An 18,516-nucleotide genomic window follows, 5' to 3' on the forward strand; every position below is an offset into this window, starting at 1 on the left:
GAGTCGCATTTTTCAATTTTATTACCTTAGTTGAAAAATGTTTTGTATTATTGAAACAAAAAAAAAAAAACAATATTAATCTTAATAAAATCTGCAGGATGAACAACTGTAACGATTGTTTTTTTTCGGTCTATGAATTTGGTAGCTAAAATTATTCATCAAAAACTTTTTGTAAATATAAGTTCTGAAAAAAAAACGAGAATATAGATACCTAATATGGAGATGTGCAGTTTTTGTGATGTCCACTTTTGGAGAAAACAAAAAATTTTTTATTTCCTAAATATTTCTGTTTTAATGTATGTAGATTTACAGTGTCAAATACCGGGACACATTTTAAACAGGGCAAACTAGGTAGCATATCCTATAAGATTAATCTTTGGAGGCGGGGTAAGCTGTAGAGAGTTTGGGATGGATAATCCCTTGAACTTTGTTCAAAATAAGAAGAGCTAACGGCAAACTGAAGATGAAACCCTCAATTTTTTCTAAAAGTTGCCGATGGTTCAGGGGATAGAGCGTTCGTCTCCCAATGAGGTGAACCGGGTTCGAATCCCAGCGCTGGTTAGTCAATACGAATTCCGCATCCGGCTTGCACCGAACACGGTGCTGAGGTAAATACCCTCAGTGATAAGCTAATCATGGTTTTGAGTCCCCTTGCCATCAGGCTAACAGTGGGAGGTTCTCGTGGTCTTCCAATTCATATAACTCAAATGCGGGTTAGTTCGATCAAAAAAAGTCCTTCACGAAGGAAAATTTCTCTCAATACTTGATAAAGAAGTTCTTTTTCTGGATTGAGTTTTAAATGACAAGGCTGAAGAGTTGAACCTTAGTAGTCCCAAATTTGCGTCGGTTGTTCAGAGACGGTTATAAAATAAAATAAAAGTTACAGAAATATAAATTATTGCAACAAAAATGATTTTTCCAAAGTCAGTACACACCTCCAGCTGATTTCAAGCAGAGGGCACACAAACGAGAAAATATAGAATAACTTATCTGTATCTACACAAAATGGGGTTTCCCCACTATTCAAATAAAGCCTTCGTAAATATTTAATGGCCACACTAACAAAGATAATATTATGTGGTACTTTCTATTAAAGACCAAAAGAAACTTTATAATATATTGTAATTGTAATTTGAGTTTAGCAAACTTGTCAAATAAACGCTTTAAATTGAAAGACAAATAAATATTTTCAGAAACGATTAAAGTCTCGCCTGCAAAATACAAAAAATACTTATATAGGGTTGTTTATCCATCAAAAATAAATGCCAAAAATAAGTTCAGCAATGTTCGAGACTAAAACCAATGGAATGAAGAAAAAAACAGCAATCATTGCAATCTTAATCATATCTATATTTTCATAATGCGATTTGTGACAGAATCATTCATTCAAATCTTTTAAGATCATCGAATTGACTGATATATATGTTCAACTCCTTTTATTCTTAAACCAAACCTAAAAGACAAAGGGAATCCTGGATCAAACATTGGTNCTACACAAAATGTTGTTTTCCCCACTATTCAAATAAAGCTTTCGTAAATATTTATTGGCCATACTAACAAAGATAATATTATGTGGTACTTTTATTAAAGACCAAAAGAAACTTTATAATATATTGCAATTGTAATTTGAGTTTAGCAAATTTGTCAAATAAACGCTTTAAATTGAAAGACAAATAAATATTTTCAGAAACGATTAAAGTCTCGCCTGCAAAATACAAAAAATACTTATATAGGGTTGTTTATCCATCAAAAATAAATGCCAAAAATAAGTTCAGCAATGTTCGAGACTAAAACCAATGGAATGAAGAAAAAAACAGCAATCATTGCAATCTTAATCATATCTATATTTTCATAATGCGATTTGTGACAGAATCATTCATTCAAATCTTTTAAGATCATCGAATTGACTGATATATATGTTCAACTCCTTTTATTCTTAAACCAAACCTAAAAGACAAAGGGAATCCTGGATCAAACAATGGTACATGTTCACTTTAGCGGAGAACTTTTGAAAGAAATTATAACCATCATTTTATTTTATAACCGTCGTCAATTTTTCAGATTTACGACTACTAATGTTCAACTCAGTAGCCTTGTAACCTAATCCAGAAGAATTTCTTTATTAAGTATGGGAGAAATTTTCCTTCGTGGGAAACATTTTGATGCAGCTAACCAGCATTTGCGTTACGTGGGGAGTAAGACCACGAGAACCGCCCGCGGTTACCCTGACGACAAGGGGACTCTAAACCATGACCCGCTTACCACTGAGGATATTTTACGTCAGCACTGAGGTTGGTGTAAGCCGGATGCAGAATTCGTATCGACCAGCCATCACTAGGATTCAAACCAGGTTCTCCTCATTGGAATGCGAACGCTTTATCCCCTGAGCCACCGTGAGTCTATGACCCATATCGGAGTAAAATGGATATCGCAAACAGTTAACCTTTGCGTTTAGCCCAACAAGACATAATCCATCTACCCCTGGTGATTCTTTATGCTAGCAACTGTGCCTCGTTCAACATTTTTTTCTTAAATTGTATAATCGGCATTGAATATCTGATCTTAATTCTTAATTTACGACTACGAATTTTCGGTTCTGTAAACTTGTCAGTTTGAGTTCAAAACAGAACACTCCTGGATTAAGTATCTATATTATATAAAACGCTAATACGTACGTATGTATGTATGTATGTATCAATAAAACCGATGATATTTCTTTTCTCGCGCTGGCAACAGTTTTCGTTTTTAATTGATTGGATTCGGCGCGCAAGAGCACGTTGTGAGCAAAATTAAGGTTTAGAACTGCTTCGGAGAAATTTGAATTGTTAACAATGCTTAAACAAAAAGTTTTATTATAACTGATAAATACTATATTATAATTTGAACTTTTTCTATGACTATACTCATTTTCTTACTCTTTGTTTTTTATACATTTTATATTTTTGTGATAAAATAAAGAACTTATAGTTTTTCTGCTTCTGAACACTGATGAAAACGCAAAATGATGGGCTTCATCAACAATCAAAAATATATACATTTATTTTACAAATTCCATATTAGGGTGGCGCCCTTCAGAGAATTAAAAATACAAAATTATCTCTAGCTAAGCCGATGCTTTACATCCGGCGTTCAGTGGCAGACTACTATTTCATATTGTTTTACAACACATGGCTTTAGCCCTCTGGTGGGAAGGACTTTAAAACAAAACTTACAACAGTTACTTTTCTCAACAACTGAAATNTAGGATTCAAACCAGGTTCTCCTCATTGGAATGCGAACGCTTTATCCCCTGAGCCACCGTGAGTCTATGACCCATATCGGAGTAAAATGGATATCGCAAACAGTTAACCTTTGCGTTTAGCCCAACAAGACATAATCCATCTACCCCTGGTGATTCTTTATGCTAGCAACTGTGCCTCGTTCAACATTTTTTTCTTAAATTGTATAATCGGCATTCAATATCTGATCTTAATTTACGACTATGAATTTTCGGTTCTGTAAACTTGTCATTTTGAATCCAACCCAGAACACTCCTGGATTAAGTATTTTTATTTTATATCGGTCGTTGATCCAGACGGGAATGGCAACAGCTCTTCGAGTAAGAAGGTTGTGTTTTTGTTAGCGAGATTCGTTTACAAGTAAAAATGCAGTAAATAGTCAATTCTGAGGAATAATTTGTGTAATAAAGTGTTTAATATCGTCTGAGAAGCATTGATGAGGTATAAATTTGTGAATTTGAATAATAATTAGTGAAAACCTGAACTTGTGTTACTTGCGAGACTTAACATGGCGGCTAACTGAAGTGGGTGTTTTCTGGCGAAGTAAATTATTGATGTGGATATCTGGTTGATGCTGCATCAACACTATCAAGGTGAATATAGTGATAGTTCTCGGAAGGCCACAAAGATAATGAATGTGAGGAGATACCATTCTGTCATCATTGCGACAGAGTAAACAAAAAACACGTATTGTCTTTAGATGTGGAACACTCACCTTTTAACAAGCAATGCAATCAATATGTGAGAACCCAGAATAGACAAGCGAAAAGAACAAACTATGAACAGTGACAACAACACAGGTTTGAAAAGAGGACATATAAACTTACATCACACATTGTCAGCAAACATACAACTTAATGAGGATTTTATTAATCTGGATATTAGTATAGTACGCATTAACGAGCCTTATTACAACCAAACTTCAGACATCAGAGGATTCAACGCCAGGAATAGGATTTATTACCGAAAGGACTCACCGAGATCGGCCAGCCATTATGCTGAGGAGTAACCTGATTAACGATTTCCCAGTACTTGTAGCTGGAGACATTTATGCGATCACATTTAAACATGGAAATAATGAATATCTGTTTATTTCTATCTATTGTTCACCCAACGAGGATATTGAGACCAATCTGGAGCTACTTGAATCTGTGCTAAGCAAATATAGGGACATGGATACAATCTTGTGTGGGGACTTCAATGCCAAGTCTGTTGCTTGGGGCTCCAGGAGCGATCACAGAGGAGACCTTTTATTAGACTACTTATTACGAAACAATCTAGACATAGTGTACGACCCAGGCTGCCCGCCTACGTTCAATTCAGTACTTGGCCAAAGATGGATCGATGTTATTGCCAGTAACATTAATGAAATCAATAACTACAAAGTTCACGAAGGAATAACTTGCTCTGATCAAGAACTAATAATGGCAGCAATTGATAGACAACACCAAAACAGCAGAATTCATAAAGCAAAAATTGATTTCCGTAAACTAGATTGGCTTTCCTTGAAAATTGAACTCAATAAAATAATTGAGAGAAATAAAATTATTGATACCTCAAATAAAACCAACTTCAACAAACAGATTGAAGACATCACAGAAGAGATAGTCAACGCTTGTCAATTGTCAAGAAGAAAATTAACAATAAATTATAAAAAACACTACTCCTGGTGGACCCCAGATATCAACACTATGAGGATATCATACTTGCCAACTTTTCCGGATTTTCCGGAAGATTTTATTTTCATATTTAAAGTGGTAGTAAATATATACTATTTTTTCTTTTATGAACTTAATTTTTAAATGATTTTGATCACCACTATTCTTACAAAAATTAAGCACATATATTAATATGCGTTACTATCAAGGTTCTCAACTTAAGTTTTTTCAAATGCAACGTATTTGTTTGCTTAAAATTGAAGTTTTAATTTCATTTTAATACCACTGGGAAAAATGATAATGAAAGGAATTAAAAGTTGGCAGGTATGGGATATATGTTAGAGCACTGAGGCGCAGGTATCAGAAAACAAAAGACAATAACATCAGAATGAACTTTAAAATAAAGTACAAACACAACTAGGCGAAATACAAAAAATTAATCAAGAAAGTTAAAACTGACCATCTCAAGTCATATCTTAGCAAACTTGGCACAGACGAGGCGTTTGCGGCCCCTTACAAAACTTCAAAGGGAGCAAATATAGGCAGATCATTGAATCACGCTGTTTTTGATGGAAACAATGTTTTAACAACTGATTGCACAGGAAATATCAAAACGATTATGGCACATCACTTTCCTGAACGTCAAGACGACACTGTAGCACTTCTGACTGGTAACATGATGGACCCCCCCCCATTTACACTGAGGGAACTGGAAGCTGTAATTAGAGATATGAGATCAAACAAGNTTCTCAAAATCTCTTGGGGATACTATGTGTGTAAAGAGAGTTTACATGCCACCGGGACCTGATGGGATACCCAACGAAGTCATCAAAGAACTTTACTACACTAATAAGTCTTGGCTTCTGGAATTCTTTAATCACAGAATTCATGAGATGTATATCCCGGACAGTTGGAATCTAGCCAGGGTCGCTCCAATAGAAAAACCTAACAAGGACCTTAGGCTACCGGAAACATATAAACCTCTGTCCCTGCTTCCAGTATGGGGCAAAGTACTAGATAAATTAATTACTAAGAGACTGACATACTACTTGGAAAAAAAATAAGCTCTTACGCGAACAACAATATAGATTTAGAACTGGAACTCAGAGTGGTAGTGGGCACTATCCAACAGGCAAAACTCGAAAAAAGGCACACTATAGGGGTGGTCCTGGACATTAAAGACGCCTTTGACAACGCCGACTGGGTAAATCAACTCGATATTCCCTACAACAGTGTTTCCCAAAGTGTGGTACACGTACCCCCAGGGGTACGGGAACGGTTTAGCGGGGGTACGCGTTTAAATACGATATATCTTGCAACAAACGAAAATTTCAAAACTTTTTTTTCCAAACAAAGCTGGCCATGAAAATTTACGATTACGTATTTCTCTATTGGCCATTTTTTGCAGAATTAACAGTTAATAATTAGTGGTGTCAACAACCAGTTGTGATTTTAAACTGTCGTGCAATTTTTTTATCGTAAAAAATACATTCTTTTTTTTTTATTAGTGGTACATAGCGTTACGAAAAATTTAGAAAGGGTACACAAAAGTCATAAGTTTGGGAAACACTGCCCTACAACATAAAAAGCATCATTTTCAGCTTCCTTAATAATAGAGAGGCAATTTTTGTGGACTCCAGTGGTAAGGCAGTAGACAAACGTAACGTCAAGTTGGGTGTCCCACAGGAATCCTCACTGGGACCCATTTTATGGCTCATATATATCAATACTATTTTCAGCCATGCTTTTAACATAGATTTTAGTGACTTCAATGATTTTAATCAACGAGATTTTAAAATTATTGTCTTTGCAGATGATTTTTTAACTACTCAGTCACACTATTTTATACCGATTTGACCTATTGGTGACTCACATTCTTGCAGAAATGTCGGCGTGGGCAGAGTTAAACAAACTAACTTTCAGTGAAAATAAGACCAAGGTAATTATTTTCAACAAAAGCAATAAAAAAATTGGCAGAACTCCTTGTATCAAGATGGATCGTAACAGCAGCATCAACTTGAAAGTGGTCAATACACTCAAATACCTTGGCATAGTGTTCGACTTGGTCCTGACATGGATGCAACACCTTAACGATATCAAAGATAAACTTACTAATTTCAATCAAATAATTAGAAGAGTCGCCAGAGCTACATGGGGACTTAGCCCATACATTCTAAAGAAAATATATCTCCATCAGGCAAGCGAAAAAATCATACTATATGCGGCCAGTGTCTGGTACAAGAACACTACTAAAATGAATGATAAATTAAAATCTCTGAAACACATACCTCTTTTAACAACAACTAAATGCTATTCTTCAGTTAGTAGAGATGCTCTCCAGATTCTGGCCGGAGTTAAACCCACACACCTCAAATTAATTGAAACCATTTATACAAAGAGAATCAAGTGGGGCTGGAGGAGAGAAGATTTGTACCAAATAATCCCATAAATCATCTGTAACAACCTCGCAACACAAAACAATATACCAGCACCAGCCCCAACCCATCCAGATGAACAGGTCGTTTTGCCTTGGGGATATAGTCCACCACGTAATTCCGGCAGTGAGATCTACACAGACGGCTCTAGAATGGAGGTCGAACCCAAACAATTTAGAACTGACTTTGGTGTAATATTTAAATATGATGGAAGTACTGTTCACCAGACCTCACCCAGAGCGTCTGACCACTGCTCAATCTTTGAGGTCGAGCTGATGGCAATTCGTGAAGCCATAAGATGGACACAAAACAAGGAAAGCAAGTTTAGTATTTTCACTGGTTCGCTCTCCTCATTTCATGCCCTAGCCGACCCCTCTTACAAAAACACTACAGTAATTGAAGTTTAAAAAAAACTATGTCATAAAGGTATTACTCTTAATTGAACAAGAGCTCATATGGGGACACGGGGTGATGAGGAGTCGGATCGAGCAGACAAGGAAGCCACCAGTCTCGACCGAGTGGATTTCACTGCCCAACTTGCCCATGTACAGGTCAAATCGATAATCAATGAATGTGCCATGACAAGGTGGAAAAGCGAATGGACAAACAACACTAAAGGGACGTCAATCTTTTAAATTTTTTTAAGATCCAAGGGTCACCAGACTGCAGACAGATTTTTATCTAAATCAATTTCTTACAGGCCATGGTGTGTTAGGTAATCATCAATACCACCTTTTCGGGAGATGCCCAAACTGTAACTTCTGTGGTGAATTCCAGGATATAAAACATCTATTACTTGACTGTCTGGAATTCCAGACGTGTCGTAGCACTGACTTTCTAAATAAAAATACTGAACATCAACTCTTTTCTAAATGGCCTGCAGGAACACTATCAAATACATCATCAAAGTGCCCCTAGAGAATATTTTAGACTGTACTTAAACTATAATACTTGAACTATTACTTCTGAACTTTGACTGTCCCGTCACCGTGCCAACATTTTAACTTTTTATTTATTGATTTTAACTATCGATTTTTAAAGTTTACACCTGCTTTTATCACCTTACACCTGCTTTTATCACCTTATCTATTTACACGACAATGTTGGTTCTATATTTGTTGGATTTTATATGATTCGTCAATTTAATATTTTACTATTTCACCCAAGTTTTAATTTCCCATAGATTTTAAAATTGCTCATTTTAGTATTTGTAGTTAAATTACTTTTAGGATTTTACTTGTTTTGGGGCTTTTTCCAGGTTTTAAATTTCACTTTTGTACTATAGCTTAATATTAATCTTACTCCCCCGCCTTGTTCATGAGCTGTTGCCATGTAGGATATGTATTTTATGTTTTGTACTGACTTTTTGGATTTTAATAAACATTTACCCGTATGCCCTAAATAATTGCAGGTCGGGGTAAATCGTTGAACAGCCGACACAATTTTTGTGTTTACGACTACTAATGTTCAACGCCGTAGCCTTGTAATTTTGAACTAGTTCAGAAGACAAGGAAACTCCTGGATCAGTACCCCCAGAAGTATTGATTTGTAAGGGGAACATGGAGGACTTTGCAACTCGACAGATTTAACGTAATCAGTCACCATTTACTACACGGGGAGTCTTCGGCCGGCGGGGATCCAATCCACGAACTCTTGGACATAGGCCCAGCGCTCCACCGACCAGGCTTTCGTGGAAGATTTTCGATGAAACTAACCCGAACTAACGTTACACGGTGAGGAAAACCACTGAAAACCACCCGCACAACAAGGGAATTTTAAATGATAATCCGTTTACCGCTGATAAATTTATACGTTAGCATGGCGTTCAGTGAAAGTTAGGAGCAGAATTCAAACCGATTAACCACCGCATGGTTTCAAACCTGGAAGATCAGTGCTTTATCCTCTGAACCACCACATTAGTCACCCATAAACCTTTGAAATGTATAACATACCTCGTGGTTTTCCAGGAATTGCTTGATGAGTAATTTCCAGTTGTGGTCATCGTAGTTGACTCTATAGTAACCGACCTCTTGAATGTTGCCCACTACCCAGTGGTCAGCTCCAGGTAAACCTTTGATGCTTCCTATGAAATGAAAAAAAAATTGAGATAACATTTAAAAAACAGCAACAAAACAAAAAGAATTTATATCAATAAAATGAATAGTTTCTCTCACAACTCCAGAACCTTTTACGTCCTGAAATTTCGACAGTGGATAAAAAGGAGCAACTTTAGCCCCCCGATCCTAAAATCATTCAAAAATTTCAAAGACTTATGAAAAATGGAATTTTTTTCATTGGTTGCCGACTGTTTCCATGCCAACTAACCCTTACATTTCAACACGTTGACTGCCGTTTCACTCATATTCGGGTGACAGCAAAGTTTCTAACCGGGCCGGTTTATTAGACTGCTTGCGAAGATGTATTTGGAAAGACACAAAACTGCACTGGAAGTTACAAAACTATTGAATTGTTATAAAAGAGATACACATCTGATTAATTAAGAAAATTACTGTGAGCCTCTTAAAAGCTTTCTTGTACTTTTCTATTTGACTCACTAAGAAATAAGTTTTTTCTTTTCGAAATTTCAACGAAATCAGGTAAAGATCCTCTTTTCTCGGCAAAGATTCAAACTGATCGTGTAAAGTGGAGCAGTCAACGTGTTAATCGATAACATTATTGATGTCTCATTAAAGAAGTGCTTTATTATTTAAATATACCTTATTCGTTATAACTTAAGTGGTGGTGATCAGTGCACAAAAAAAAAAATAACTTCAAGCTCAATCTTGTTGATTCGAGAGGGTGATTTCAAATATGCTAATTAACACGTGTAGACGAATTTTTAAGTTACGAATTCAGACACAAAAATGTTCTTTCTTTGAATAAACATACCTTTTTATAGAAAGATCCGGATTTCCCAAACTATATGTGGTAGATACAATCTGGGAAATAGGGCCCCAATAATTTAATCAGATGAGTGGTTCGAAGATTGAACCCCTTAACGCTAATTTTTTCTTTCTGCGTATTTTGCCATATCTCGAGAACTTTTCAAGCGAATTCATAAAATTTTGCACACCATTTTAAAACTAGTTTATCGGTAGTTCAACGCAAAATTTAACTTTTAGTAAATATATAGTATTTTCTATTATTTTACTTAATAATTGGCACAAAATTTTGAATTGTAAGGTATACAATTTTTCACATCATTTTAAAGTATGCATTTTTACATGGCAAAATACAAAATCTGAGCGAAATTGGTTAAATAGTTCCTGAGAAATGAAGCTAAAAATTGTATTCTTAAAAATCAATTTCACAGGAGCTATTCGACCAATTTTGATCAAATTCTGTATTTTAATATGTAAAATTACGTTCTTTAAAATGATTTACAAAATTGCTTACCGTACAGTTCAAAATTCTTTTTGATAATTATTAAATAAAATGATACAAATAGTAAATATTTACGAAAGTTATAATTTGCATAGAATTTTTTTTGGATGAACGAGTCTTAAAATGGTGACCAAAAATTTTTGAATTCCCTTAAAAAATTCTCGAGATATTTTGAAATAAGCAAAAAGAAAAATTAACATGAAGGGGGTTCAAACTCTCCTGACCAAACTATTGGGATCCTATTTCTCTGATTGTGGCTACCCCCCCACCCCCTATATTTTGCGTTTATTCAGAGAAAGTATATTTTTGTACCTGATTCCGTAAATTTAAAATATCTTCTGCACAAATTATTTAGTATATTTGAGGCCACTCCATCGAACCATCAAGATAGATTCCTTGAACGTGAAGATGTTATTAGATCAAAAGTTATTCAGGGTATTCCATTTTTAATTTTGCGCACTGTACTTCAGTATTTCTAACCAACTGTTTTTATTTCTGTGTATAAACTGTGTTTCTATCAAGCTAAATAATTTAAAATCAACGGCAAATGGAATTATGTACTAAAAAGCAGAAAAAGTGCCGTTTAGGAGAAGCGTAAATATTCGCCCTACTCTTACTGACATCAATGCTGCCTTATGGTATTAGACACTATTATGGTCATTGGACCAGTTTTAAAAAAATATAAAATATACTAATATTACAACACATTATTTTCCTAATAAACAATAATGTGCCGCTTTAATACAGATACTGTAAAAAGAGGATTTTTCAATTGATTGTGGTACCTATCATGAGTGGGTCTCGATCAAAAGAGCATCATAGTAATCTTTATTTTGATCGGTTAAACTACTGAAAGCGTCTTTTTCTCAATCTAGTAACGTAAAGCCACCGATAAGGGAAACAAATAATAAATAAGAAACTAAATAAAAATAAATAAAACTAGTTAATGAAAATACAATAATGAATGAATAATATTATTTAGTGTGCTGGTCTCTCAGTTTTGTAATGTTGTTCAGCACAGATCGACTGATTTTGTTTTCACGAAGAGCAGGCATTCAGATAATTAATCATAGGCATTAACTCAATCGATCATTTTAATACGTATTACGTACACAACCTATGCTAAAACCATTTTAACATAAATGTTACCGGCAACGTGAAACATTATAGAGTATGATATTATTTCATTTTATAACTGTCATTGAACAGCCCACCCAATTTTTTCGCTGGGATTCGAATCCGGTTCACCGCATTGAAAGGCGAACGCTCTATCCCCAGAACAATCATGGCTATATATACTGTAATTAAAGTCGGCCAATAAAAAAAAATTGCCACAACATTATATACCATGTCAAGTGTTATAATCGTTGAAGTATGAAATATAATAAATTCGCACTCCTCATTAGTATGATTAAGGTATAATTATGATTGAAAAAAAGTAATTTCTTGTAACAAATGAAATAATTTAGAATTTATTTTAATAAGAAAAGCAGTATTATTAATAATAACTAAGATGATCCCGCAGAAGATGTGAGGGAAACTAAATTGCTTTTCCCTACAAATCTTTCACATTCTCATACTACGTATCGATTGCTGCAATTGTTTAAAGGATATTATCATTTTCTATTTAAACTCATATTTCCATTTGTAAACATCTAGAAGACACTCGTTAAGAAAAAAGTTAGTTAACATCATGAATGTCCGAATTTCGGTTGGAAAAATGTATTTTTGATGCAGATGTAGAAAACTTTCGCAATAATTTAAATTTCTGTTACTAGACAGAATTATGAGTTTATTCTAAAATTTTTAACGTGTTTTAATTTAAACTTAATGGTTCTTCTCTTTTGAGAATTGACCCTATACTTTTAATATAAGAATTTTTAACATTCACCCAATAGCGAGTTCAGGCATGAAAATACCTATTCATTCAGACAATAATAGAATAATAACAAGCGAAACTATTTTGCACAATAGACTTAGAGGTTGGAGTAGAACGCATCGAGCAGAGGTCTATTGTACCCATACCCTAAAGTCATGATGAGCGAAAAAGTTCAGCAAACACCTGACAGGAATATCTTGCAATTCCCAGACCTTAATGCAATGTTGCCCTAAATGCTCAAATGTTTGAGCAGAATGGACCTCACAATCACAAAGTTTATGTCGAGAAGTCTCATCCTCAAGACGACAAAGAGGATAAGATTATGTATAGGTGTGTCTCCTGAGGGTGCAGTGAGAAGACTCAAACTGTTAAGCTTAAAAAGCTCTTTTTGACGTACACTAGGACAGTCGCGATTCAGCTCTTTCTGACGATCCGAGTTGCGTCATGGTTTCATGGGCAATCTTGCCACAGAGTTTGAAATTAGATGCCCTGAATGATGTGGGAGAAATTCCAAAAGCTGGTTCAGGGTTCCCAGCTCATTACCAGAAATACCCATATGTCCAGACACCCAAATGTAGGTTTTTGCACAATGCGAAAACATTTAAATTACTTACACACTTATTTAAAGTTTTTTTAAAAATTTTTCTTCTTCATTTTTTTACTATTGACTGTCTAACATACTGTTAAGTGTTATATACAAGTCAAGATAATAATGAATAAAGTAAAATAATGTAGAAATATTAAAAGCTATACAAATTCATGGAAACGTTGGAAAAAATGAGAATGCCTCTTACCATTTGTTTTGTGTAGCCAAAGTTTGGTTATGGGATTCCAATCTGGATTTGCTCCATCTGTGTAGGTGAAAGGAATTTCCCAGCGACTGCTGCAAAATTCACATCACATTATTATCGCGAATGGGGGGATTTTCTATGAATAAAATTGCATATTTAAATTTTTTTTCTTCAAGAAAAAAAAATCTGCACTGAAATTACGATTTTAGATGAATCGAATGAAGATAAAATTAATACAATTTATTTTGCTATTATAATTTTATCAAAAAAAAATCCACCGCGTTATAATTACAAATTTCAAAACAATTTTATAGGAAACACCGCAATTAAAGTTTTCAAATGAAAAAAAAAACTCCCATGAATCTCATTATTATGTCTAATTTCAGTATGATTTAATTGGAACACAGCTATTAAAGCTTTCAAAATAAAAACAAAAAATTTACAATCGCATCATGTTTGCAAATTTTAAAATGCTTCAATGGGAAATAAGGCTGTAATAGTCTAAAAAAAACTACAATAGCCCTAAAGCAGACTTCGTAGAGGCTAAAAATAAAAATGAGTACAAGATTTCACATAAAAACAATGCATTTTTGGTACAATACATGCATACTCGACTATTTTTAGAAGGGGAAACCAAGAGCTGAAGAATAGTATTCGAATAAGGCACCTGGGGAGATGACTCGTTTCACGTCCTTCCCCCCTCCTCTATGTATTACAATGTATTACTCCTTCAAACATTTTTCGCATGTGGATTATCAGGAACATATTTTAAAATTTCCCTAATTCTTAAATTAAGTAATACGTTTAATGGTGTTCTGAGTTCCATATAGTTATCAAACTATATAGCAATAAAACTTATATAGCAGAACCTTATAGCAAACAAACTTTAGTGAACAACCCTCGAATTTAAAGACTATTTTTTCAACTTATAAAAGGAAAATAATAATTATCATTATAGGAATTTATCGCAGCTTAAAACTAATGCAACATGACTTCATTACTTAATATTTTTCGATAAGGATCAAAATGATTATTTTAAAATTGCGTTCTCATCGAAATGGGAATTCTGTAAAAAAACAAGAAAAAAAAGTCAGGCATACCAGGACAAATAAGGAAGAAAAGTTTCTATTAGGAAACTAAGGACAACTACGAACTCTGCTTAATTGTGATTTTCAGAATGTTTTAATGAGTAATGACGCTATAAAAGCATGATTGCAAATTTCAGAATGTTTAAAGATGAATTACGCATTAAAAGTCTAAAAAAATCTACAATAGCTCTAATTGTAGTTTTCATGATGTTTTAATGAGGAATGACACCACAAAAGTCTTAAAAATCCTACAATAGCCATGATTGCAAACTTCAGAATGTTTAAAAATGAATAACGCCGTAAAAGTCTTAAAAGATCTACAATAGCTCTAACTGTAATTTTCAGGATGTTTTAATGGGGAATGACACCACATAAGTCTTGAAAATCCTACAATAGCCATGATTGCCAGAATGATTTATTGGGTGATAACGCTATAAAAATCTAAAATAAATTTACCATCATCGTAAATTTCGAAATGAGTTTTTTAGGAAAATCACCATTCAAGGTTTGAAAAAAAGATGGAAAAAAAACTACAATCGCGTCGTCATATTTGAAAGTTTCAGAAAATTTATATACATATATATATGTAAAAGACACATCACTACTTACTCGATTTCCACACTCTCCATTACTATTGCTTCGCCCCCCCCCCATGCAGGTACATTCCAACTTCTTACTAAAACGAACTGTCGTGGGAAAAAACCTCAAGAAGAGCCGAAACCATTGAAACGGAGAGAGGAAAAGTGTAGAGATAGGAGAAAACACGATACCTTAAGACATTTATTCTATTTACTAAGTATAAAGCAAGGCTGACTTGTTTCCTAGCTTAGTATAAGGCCTTGACAAACAACAACTAGTAGTATACTACATAAGAAGAAAAAACTACATTGCACTTTGAGAATGCGACAACTCATCTGGTATTTAACTTTGACAGCACGAGAAGCTATTTCGTTGTAAATTTCGGGAGTACGAGTAATCATGATTTTGGCTGAGAGTGGAGATGAACAACGTTACCTGTCTTTTTCTGAGGATTCTAGGAGAAATCTTGTCTGTTGTACGGTTGCAGTTCCAGCAGTGTAATCTCTGGTCACTTTGACCACTGGATAGCCTGTCTGAAGTGTCCATGAATCCATTACAGTTTTAACATCAATGCGGTCTTGTTCCTCCTGGACCTACATTCAATGAGTGAAAAAAGAAATTTTATTTAAGTAAATTTAGTAAAAAATTCTGATATTACTAATTTGATTTGTTATAGGTAGGTTTGTTTGCATGCAGGTATTTCGTTTCTGCAAACTATTCACTTATTTTCAGCTTCTTTAGTTATTGGTTATTTTTGATTTCAAATAACTAGAATTGTTATAAACTGGCCAGAAAGTAAAACCTAAAAATTCTTAAAAATTAAAAAAATGAAGAAAAAAAAAACTTTGAAAATCATTAAACTTTCAAATGAAAAATATTGCCCTTAAGATTTTTTGAATACATGTTTTATGTTAGATCTTTTGTGTAAAAAATTATTATTCGAAACTTTTATTTATTAATTTAATAAAAAATAAGGTAATACTTTAAATAAATGTGTCATTTATGAATAAAATGAGATATCAATAAATACTTGAACACAATTGGGAATTTATTTATTTTTAAGATTTATCTTCAGAAACATCAAAATTGCAAATGTTTTTTACATTCTTAAGTTAGAAAGGTTGCTTTTTGCTGAAAAGTAAATTCTTTCTATTTCATATATTCTTTCTATTAATGCAAAATATACTAAATATTTTGCAAAATGAGCAGTAGTTGGCAGGCCTGTGTGAAAAAATAAAAACACAACGAAGAACGAAAAAAAAAACGCATTTAACACCTGATTATAAATAATAATTTTCTTTATGTTATCAGTTCATAAAGCCGGATTAAATATTAGACAACAAACATATGTTGCATTATATACACGTCTTAAATACTAATTTAATACATGAGAATTTGTTCAAGAACATTAAAAACTTAAAAAAGAAGTATTTATCAATCTTCAGTTTTTCAACTTTTATTCAAAATTCAGTTTTTTATATATTTAGATATTTTTTAATACTACATATTCAATTTTTGTTAAATAGAATTTTTAATGTTGTTAATAAAGTAGTTTATGTATTTCTGAAATTTCAATTTTTTTTAATGAAAAGGTCTCAAATTACTGAAAGAAATAATTTTTATTCTTGTAATAAGGTAAGGTTCCTTATTTTCAGCTCCTTCAAGAAGGTAAATGTTTTTTTTTTAAATCTCGAGGGGGGGGAGGTAATGCTATTCGAAACTAGAAAAGATAAGGAAAAAATTCATCTTCTAGATTTCAATTATCTGATTGCAGGGGTAAAAATAAAAGTAATTGAATTCCACGAGAAAAATTTAAATGACTTTCCTAAAAAAAAATTCTTAAAAAAATAAATAAATAAAGCATTCCTTTAGTTCTAAAGAATCTTTGCTTATTTGTTTTTTTTTTCGAATTAATTCTCACTGGTATTAAGAGTACGTTGAAAGTTTTTTCTCCCTTAAAAGATGTTGATGTAATACAGGTTACAAAAAAGTGCAATAAATAAAAGAAATTAAAATAGGTTTTTCACAGAGAGAAAACTGAAGGTAATTTCAAAAATTGTTTTTCTAAGTATTTCTGGGAAAAAAATTTTTAATGAAAGATTTGGAATTTAGAGCATAAATGTTTAAGAATGTATTAATATATAGTGATACATATTACTTACTCTGAAATAGTAATATACCGTAAATATATACGTAAAAAAATTCTGTACCTGTTTATGCTTTATGACTCCATAAAAAACCCTTTTAGGAGTTTCAATTGTCATTAAATTAAACAATACCGATTTGTTTGTTGCCATAAATAATTAAGTCGGTCAGAATTGTAACTGAAGTACTCAGTACTAAAGGAGTGGGGGGGGGATAAAGGAGTGCAAGTTCGAATGAGTATTTTATTTTAAAACCATCGTTGAACAGCAGAACCAATTTTGAGTTTACGACTACTCATGTTCAACTCCGTAGCCTCATCATTTTGAACCCAATCCAGAAGACAAGGGAACTTCTGAATCAAATATTGGGAACAATGTGTCGTCCTGGAGAACTTTTTGATGGAACCTACCCGCATTTGCGTTACATGGTGAGGAAACTACAAAAACCTTCTATGACTAGTCTAACGGCAAGTGGACTCTAACCCATGATCCGTCAACTGCTGAGGACATTTTATGTCAGCACTGTGGTCCACGCGAGCCGATCACCCACCGAGAAATCTAATTTTAAAAATATACAACTTCTTTGAAATTCGACTTCTTAGTCGATCTATATCTTTCGATTTTTGCATTTGGCCTTATAAAATCACAGTCTAAAATGATGTAAAGTCTTTATACCTTACACTTCAAAATGGTTCGATTATTTTTGAATGAAATAAAAAAATAATAAATAATTATTAAAATTGATTAGCTTGAAAAATTCCAAAGGTGCGGCGAAATACGCAAAAAGTAATGTTAATAAACTTGATGAGGGGTCCAAACTTTGAACCGCTCTCCTGTTATCGAAACTATGTATAGCAGATGGACATTTTGAGGGTAGAAAACAAAAGGTTTTTCTTATTCAGAGAAAGTACGTTTTCATGGGTCTGTCCAGACATTTTGTGAAAGGTCCGTGTTTCGTGAAATTGTTAAAAAATTACTCACATTCTTTCAACCAGGGTCCGCTTTTATGAATTTGTGCAAATAGGGTCCGTTATTGCAAAAAAATATTTTTTCAAGGAGTTTTTAAATTGTAAAGACATACAAGATTATGCTCAACACTGTAAAATTGTAATTAAAAAAATTAAATTTTAAAAAATAAACAACAATTGCTGCTTGAGATGCAACACACAAATATTTGGTATTTAGCCTATACTGCTATACTGCTGAATAAAGGAAGAAGCGCCTGCCGTCGACAAAACTTAATTCGTTTACATCCATCTTTCTTGTTTTCTGCCCTGGAA

At 33.5% G+C, this 18,516-nt stretch overlaps 1 protein-coding gene across 1 annotated transcript in view; it reads right to left on the reverse strand.

Annotated features, from left to right (window-relative positions):
* Nucleotides 1–18,516, reverse strand: part of LOC107437802 (aminopeptidase N) — a 135,248-nt gene that overhangs the window by 20,819 nt on the left and 95,913 nt on the right. Inside the window, exons 9-11 of the mRNA XM_043045904.2 lie at nucleotides 15,528–15,685; nucleotides 13,429–13,517; nucleotides 9,324–9,454 (exon numbers count right to left, since the gene is read on the reverse strand). Of these exons, the coding sequence (XP_042901838.1) occupies nucleotides 9,324–9,454; nucleotides 13,429–13,517; nucleotides 15,528–15,685 (378 nt within the window). The remainder of the gene's footprint in view (nucleotides 1–9,323; nucleotides 9,455–13,428; nucleotides 13,518–15,527; nucleotides 15,686–18,516) is intronic.

The sequence above is a fragment of the Parasteatoda tepidariorum genome, chromosome 9 (genome assembly GCF_043381705.1).
Source record: "Parasteatoda tepidariorum isolate YZ-2023 chromosome 9, CAS_Ptep_4.0, whole genome shotgun sequence".
NCBI lineage: Eukaryota > Metazoa > Arthropoda > Arachnida > Araneae > Theridiidae > Parasteatoda > Parasteatoda tepidariorum.